Consider the following 7,590-nt stretch of genomic DNA (forward strand, 5'->3'; position numbering starts at 1 on the left):
GTAGTCAGTAGGCAAGATGTCTGGTAAGTGTGGCAGATGAGGCAGAGTTTTGTAACCCAATTCGTTCAACTTCTGCAGGGTCAGTTGTATGACGTGCAGCCGAGTGTTATTGAGGAGAAGACTTGGTCCTTTTCTATTGACCAATGCTGGCTGTTGTTGTCGGAGTTTCTTATGCATTTCATCCATTTGCTGACAGTACTTCTACACCATAATGGTTTCACCTGGATCCAAACAGCTGTGATGTTTGAGACTGACCACAGACCACCAAACAATCACCATGACCTTCTTTTGGTGCAACTTTGGCTTCAGGCAGTGCCAAGGAGCTTCATCGGCATCTAACCACTGAGTTGAGCATCACTGGTTGTCCTAAAGAATCCACTTTTCATCGCAGGTCACAATCCGGTCGAGAAACAGGACATTCTTGTTGCGTAAAAGAAGGGAAGACAACACTTCAAAATGGAGTTTTCTTTTTAGTTGTTGTTCAATTTGTGCAGAACCCATTTCTCAAGTATTTTTGTTTTTCCAATCGCTTTCAAGAGGTTGGAAATTGTCGTATACGTTACATCTAATTCAGAAGCAAGCTCTCGAACAGTTATACGTAAATTGGCTTCGACTAAGGCTCTTAGTTGATCGTTGTCAACATCTGATGGCCGACCAATACACTTATCATCTTCAAGACTCTCATCACTGCTACGAAATTTCTTGAACCACCATTGTGCTGTACATTCATTAGTGGTTCCTGGGCCAAACACATCATTGATATCGCGAGCTGTTTCAGCAGCTTTTCGGCCTAGCTTGAACTGGAATAAGAAAAACAGACTTTAAAATGATATATAAAGTCAAAGTAATTTAACGAAAATTAATTTGAAAATACATCATTTAAAACCAAAATGAGAAGTTCCTCAAGAACTTTCTTGACAACCTAATATATACAAATACACATATACATATACATATATATATACATATACACATATATATATATATATACACATATACACACACACACACACATGTATGTATATATATATATATATATATATATATATATATATATATATAAATATATATATATATATAGTATTGGTTATCAATATTGTACTTTACACTCTAAGTAGCCAAGAAATATACTGTAACTTTGGATGGGAGTTAAAGGAAGTTTACCATAAAACACATCTGAAGGAACCATTTTCACCATTTTACATAGGCCAGGACAGACAGATAGGATGCTCTTGAAGCTGAGAATTTGAATTTATGGAGGCAATATTTATATATTGCCTGAGAAAACAACAAGATCTCGTAATACAAGGAAATTGTTGCATAAACAAGTATCTGCAAGCCTAGAGAACTACCTGTATATATTACCCTATTGATGTGTCTAAATCCCAATGCAAAAGTTTTTGCTTTGAAGCTAGAAACCAGCTTCTTCTCCATAGGTCAGAAATTCAAAAAATAGTATCAAATTTTGGCACAAGCCCTGCAATTTTAGGGGAGGGGTAAGTCATTACATCATCCCTAGTGTTTTATTCTTACTATATTTAGTTGGCACCATAAGGATGAAAAGCAAAGTTGATCTCAGCAGGATTTGAGCTCAGAACATAAAGAGTCAGAACAAAATTTGTTAAGTATTTTGTCCAATGTACAAATGATTTTGCCAGCTTAGCAACACAAAAAATAAAATAAGAAAAAATACATTCATACATACACAAGTACTTTTATACAAAAGTGCTCTCCAAAAAATTGATAAATGAATTGTTGTTGGCACTTACGACGTCGAGGGTTCCAGTTGTTCTGATCAACGGAACAGCCTGCTCGTGAAATTAACGTGCAAGTGGCTGAGCACTCCACAGACACGTGTACCCTTAACGTAGTTCTCGGGGAGATTCAGCGTGACACAGTGTGACAAGGCCGACCCTTTGAATTACAGGCACAACAGAAACAGGAAGTAAGAGTGAGAGAAAGTTGTGGTGAAAGAGTACAGCAGGGTTCGCCACCATCCCCTGCCAGAGCCTCGTGGAGCTTTAAGTGTTTTTGCTCAATAAACACTCACAACGCCCGGTCTGGGAATCAAAACCACGATCCTATGACCGCGAGTCTGCTGCCCTAACCACTGGACCATTGTGCCTCGACGATAAATGAATAAGGGATTGAAAATTAACTGACTTGAAAATGAAGGCTCAAGAGATATAAATGTATGCTGGCACAAGCACTGCATGAAATTGCTTATGGCCCAAGTCAGGTGGGTTTTTCACCCCTAATCACAAAGGATAGAAATGCACATATCACAAAGAAGCAATACACAAAGTTCCAGAATGTTCAGAACAGATCATCCAACATAATTGAGGTATTATTGATGATTTGATGCATATTCCCAATAATATGGATCTTATTGTTGTGATTGTTACCTTTGGTCTTACCATTTTTGCTAATAATAAGAATAATCCTTTCTACTAAAAGCACAAGGCCTGAAATTTGGTGGGAGGGAACTAGTCAATTACATCAACCCCAGTGTTTCACTGGTACTTAATTCATCAAAATGCACTGCCGGAAATCAAACTCATAACTTTATGATCGTGAGCTGAATACCCCTAACCACTAAGCCATGCTCCTTCTCCCTGTAAGTATATGGTCAACTGATAAGGATGTATTAAATTTGTGTGCCCAATGTAACAGTTTGAATCATGAAGTTTACAGCTTATATGTTTACATTGAAATTTACATGTTACTTTAGTTGCCTGAAAGGGTTTCTGTGATTTGTTAGTTTGTCTCCATTTAACCCTTTAGCATTCAGATTTCTCTGTCAGATGTAATGCTTATTTATTCATATTGTCTTTAATTAGTTTCGAAATATGTGATACAAGAAAAAAAAAAAAACCAGAGAAATTTCAGCTTAGTATAACTATTCTGAAGGCCTATCAAGTGTTGTCTTATCTCAGGGTTTACCTCAGGAAATAAACATGAGCACTAGGAAAACATGAGAGTGAAGAAAAGAGAGGTCTGAATGACTTGATATTTTTTAATCTTAATGAATTAAGGGAAATTTGACTGCTAAATGTTGAAAGGTGAACGACCGTAGAAGCTATGTGATTATCACAAGTTGAAAAGTGTAAAAAACAGAAATGTAAAAGAACGAATCAGCGAAGTGAGATGCGAAACTGCCCTGTCCTATCGCCAAGAATTGATCCAGTTATTAGTATTTGATTCATCAACCCCGAAAGGATGAAAGTCAAAAGTGACCCCTGCAGGATTTGAACTGGGACCATAGAAATATGCTACATGAGCCCAGTCCTGACTGGACCTGCAGGAATGTGGGAAAGTTACAGGGACACCTTGCTGTTGACTCCTAGGGATGTATTGGTTTCTAAAAATGGGCCAGAAACGTTTCATGTCCGGGAAAGCCCTCACATAGGTGAAATGCAACCACAAAGTGTGAATGAGATAGTTTGCTTTGTGGTGTTGAGGTGTGAGGCAGTCACAGCACTGAAGTCTGACAAAGAAAAGCAGGTTTGAGGAATCTGCGAGCAGGTAGAGTGTCGACTTGACATTTCTTACTCACGTACTGCCCATAGAGGAATCACTTTGCTTAGATAGGGAAAAGCCTCCTGCTCAGTATTCTGGAGTCTTAGACTCGAATGGAACGCTCCTGGCAGAAAAGTCCAAGGTGGTTGCTCATTGGGCATCATTTTGAGGTGGAGCTGAATAAAGTAGACCCACCTAGTACTGTTCTGAAAACCATGATGCCTCCAGTATTAGTGACCAACCTACTACTCAATGGTCCGTAGATGAGGTTCGTACGGCAGTAAATCACCTGACAGGTGGGGTTTGTGGCAGCCACAGGTTGTCAGGGATCACGCCAAAAAAGTCAATCAATTGCTGTCAGGATCATGGCTCTCCCAGTACTCATCAAACACAGAGACTGCTTGAAGCTTGTCGACCTTCGCAAGGCATTTGTCTCGGTGAACAGGGATATGCTCTGCAGGATTCTAGAGCTGAGTGGTATACCCCACCCACTACCGACTGATTGGGTTTGTTGTGGCCTTGATTGGGGGCTCAACGAAAACATTAATACTTGGACTGGCATAATTGTGGAGAAACTTACAGTATTTAGTTAAGTCCCATTGCATTCTAGGTTCGAATCCCGCTGAGGTTTTAGTCTTAGACCGCCAAATTTGTGGTCTTAGTCTCTATTAGTAATTGTTTATATAGAACATCATTAATATAGCATACCTACATAAATGTCCCATCCATCGACTTGGTTTCCTCGTAACTTTCTGAAAGGTGATTTTCTTTAAGATGAAATTCTCTACAAATACCTTTCAAATGGTGTAGATTACGATTATATCGGAATTTGAGTACTTTCTGGTTATCTCACCCTCATTAAAAAATTGCCATTAAAAAATTGGGTTATCTCCCACTAAAAAAATTGAGTTTATGAAGCGACAAGAGATTGGATTAAAAGGTTTAGATCCCCCATTAATAAATTGGGTTATCACCCCCTCCCCCCACGTTTTACGAGAAATATCAACTAAAAAAAATTGTTTAACCCTCAATAAAACAAACAAACAAATGAAAAAATTAATAAACAAAAAGTGAAAAGATGAAACATCGTTTTGAATCTGATAACATTTTTATAACAAATCATACAAAACGGAAAAAATTAATAAACATGAAAACTTAGAAAATTAAACATCTTACTGAATCTGATAATATTTTTATAACAGATCATACCATTCCTCTTGAGGAGGCCAAATGTCAACAATGTATTGAAGTATTGAATCAAAAGGATCTTAATCCAATCTCTTGTCGCCACATTAACTCGATTTTTTAGAGAAGGGAGACCCAATTTTTTAATGGCAAATTTTTAACGAAATAACCAAAAAGTACCCAGAAAGTTATGAGGAAAACAATTTGGTGGCACACTTGTGTAGCTATGCCAATATGCTAAACCGAATTTGCCTACCTTAATTTAACAATGAAATTAAAATGTATTTTTATCTCCTGCCTAAGTAACGAAATTCGAATCTGCCAGGGAAATAATAATAATTAAACTCTTTCACAAGTGAATTAACAAATTATCTAACTTCCTGAATTTGAAATCACACTTATTTCATATTTCATATTAATTTGCCATGAAGGCATTACACAGAGGGGACACTACAACACATGTGGGGACATATAACAATTAAAAATATAGAAATAAAATATGATATAATGAATGATACAGGAAAATGCACGTGAATAACAAATTAAAAAATATAACATGAATGATATCTGAAAATGATATTATGATATTATTGCTCATACTTAAAACGCACAAACTATTTATATTCGCCTTACTGCTACTTGATTGTTTTCATTTAAATAAAATGCGTGTGGGAGCTTTTATAACGAAAATAGGAAGCACAAAAGTTGTTGATAACATAAACTTGTGTACTGGGAAGTATTTATCTGCCCTTCTTCATAAAATTAACGGAAGAGGAGGAACCGGAATAGGTTTAACACTTTTCTCTCAAAACCCCATCAAACGTCAGCCAAGAGCTGGTGGGTTTCATTACTTTTTCCTGCTGGGAATACTTTTACAAAATATTTACGAATGTTCTTCGACCAAGATGACGACGAGCAAGATTTTTTGTCCCCTTCGGCAGGGTAATGTATTTCATAGTTTTGTTTGCCGCCCTTAACACGATCTACCCAGATCCACTATAAATATTTATAGTGGATCTGGGTAGATCGTGTTAACTTTGTTTAAATAAGTTCAGGCAATAAATAATGCCAAAAACATAATAAACATCGGGAATATACCCTCTCCTAAATCTGTTGGCCTTATGTATAATTTCACCGATATATAATAAATACTAAAATATGAAGATATAAACCCACTGTTTCGGTTTTTAATACATCGCTAAATACACATAGCACCGTTCTATGTTTATTTTTCTATTGCCAAGTTTGGGATCGGAGTGATTAAAAGTATTTAAATTTATCAGAATTGCTTCGGTATCTTTAGGCAAAGTTATTTATTTCTAAAATTGTCGTTATTGTTTAGACCCGGATTAGATCGAATATATCAGCTTCCTTTTTCTTTGTACATGAGTATAATATTCATTCTTACATTCATAATTGTACATTGGACTCCTTCACGCCATCGATCTCATTAACAATTGACTATGTGGTTAACTATACCGGCATTGTAATATATATATATACATATACACACACTAATGTTCTTGTAATTTTAGGAAAACAAAATTTCAGTCATCTATCGTTTTGGGCTACCAAGTGGGCGTGATAATTTCTGTTTCAACTATCTTAATGTTTTCGTCATCATATTTAGCATTTTATTGTGTTGTGTATATAAAATAAATTAGATCTCCAGTTAGATTTTTTTTTAATTAGTTAAATAATAGTTTTAATATAAGTTTTATAGTTTTCACTTTAGTAATTTGCTTCTGAAATATCATATTCTCTGGATCTCCGGTTATAGTTCGGCATATTTAAAACTAATTGCGTCTGAAAATTAATCCAAGTTATCCAAGTAACTTTTAATGTTTATAAAATTGTTGGCTTTTATAACAAATCGTCACTTATCTTTGATTCTCGTGGAATGATAAACAACTTTTTTAACGTTTTGGATTTTCTGAAATTCGCTTCCACACTCGTGACAGACTAAACAGTTAACTAGATTGTTGTTTATTCCCATGATCTATGTCTCAGATGTAATATATATCTAGGACTACGTTCTGTAGTGTGTTCTTCCTTTTAAGACAAGAAGTTGCCTTCTATTTCTAGCATATTGAACAACCGTGCAGAGGGCCCCCTCCTCTCAAATTTCTCTAGGTGGGGTAGAAGTAAGAATGTTTCTCTAATCAAAGAAGGAACCTCTAAGTTGTCGTTCGGCTCACTAGAAATAACAGGTAAATCTACAGATCACATCCAATCGTTTTAAAAATAGAACGGATACACTGCACCTTAAACAAGAACCGTATGACCATTATTTTGAACGTCGTCGTCATAGGTTTGTCACTAAATTCTTTATAATTCCTGCTTTTATTGCCGGATCAGTTTTGATTTTTTTCGTTATTGCTTCTATGAAAGAATTTTAATATCTAGTGTCTTTTGTATTAGCTTGACAATCCAACTCAACTAGGTGTAAGAAATATATGGCACCAAGTGAAAATGTATATGCGATTATATCAAATTTCATTTAACTTATTTATCAAACTCTGTAAATATACTATTTTAACATTTCGGACTGTGGGTATTTCAAGTGGATTCAGCTGGTACTAAAAGCTGGTATATCACATTTTGATTACTAAATACCAAATAGTTTTTTTCAAAGTGAACCCATCCCATAATTAATAAAATTCCTGTCATTATTGATGATGAAGTCTTCTACTAACCATTTTATGACAGGGTTCCAATTTTAGAATATGTGCTACCAAAGCTGACCTCTTTTTTAGGAATAATCTTCAGAAGAGGAGAGAGGTTGGTAAAACAAGCCAAACTCGGTTTCTGCACCTTTCCCTACCTAATGTCATGATTGTTACTACTCTGGAGGGTGCATAGTTCAGAGGTCAGGGGGTCTCTCCA

General features: G+C 36.0%; 2 protein-coding genes across 6 annotated transcripts in view; one reads left to right on the forward strand and one right to left on the reverse strand.

Moving 5' to 3' along the window:
• Positions 1-334: 334 nt before the first annotated feature.
• On the reverse strand, positions 335-5,451 carry LOC128249410 (histone-lysine N-methyltransferase SETMAR-like). 4 transcript variants are annotated; one of them, XM_089363356.1, is made up of 2 exons: positions 1,165-1,302; positions 335-800 (listed from the first exon to the last, which is right to left on the reverse strand). In XM_089363356.1, exons 1-2 carry the CDS (start codon positions 1,174-1,176, stop codon positions 471-473), a joined length of 342 nt encoding a protein of 113 aa, XP_089219482.1. In that variant the 5' UTR covers positions 1,177-1,302; the 3' UTR covers positions 335-470. The 4 variants fall into 4 exon arrangements, 1 of the variants encoding a protein (XP_089219482.1); XR_008265520.2 differs by lacking the exon at positions 1,165-1,302 and adding an exon at positions 5,305-5,436 and having other exon boundaries at positions 666-800; XR_016244405.1 differs by lacking the exon at positions 1,165-1,302 and adding an exon at positions 5,316-5,451 and having other exon boundaries at positions 667-800.
• Positions 5,360-7,590, forward strand: part of LOC106873027 (FK506-binding protein 15) — a 92,848-nt gene continuing 90,617 nt past the window's right edge. For both annotated transcript variants that reach the window (XM_014920230.3, XM_014920232.3), the window contains exon 1: positions 5,360-5,646. In XM_014920230.3, coding sequence (XP_014775716.1) covers positions 5,594-5,646 — 53 coding nt within the window. In that variant the 5' untranslated portion in view covers positions 5,360-5,593. The remainder of the gene's footprint in view (positions 5,647-7,590) is intronic.

The sequence above is a fragment of the Octopus bimaculoides genome, chromosome 1, assembly GCF_046866305.1.
Source record: "Octopus bimaculoides isolate indiv1 chromosome 1, ASM4686630v1, whole genome shotgun sequence".
In the NCBI taxonomy this organism is placed as follows: domain Eukaryota; kingdom Metazoa; phylum Mollusca; class Cephalopoda; order Octopoda; family Octopodidae; genus Octopus; species Octopus bimaculoides.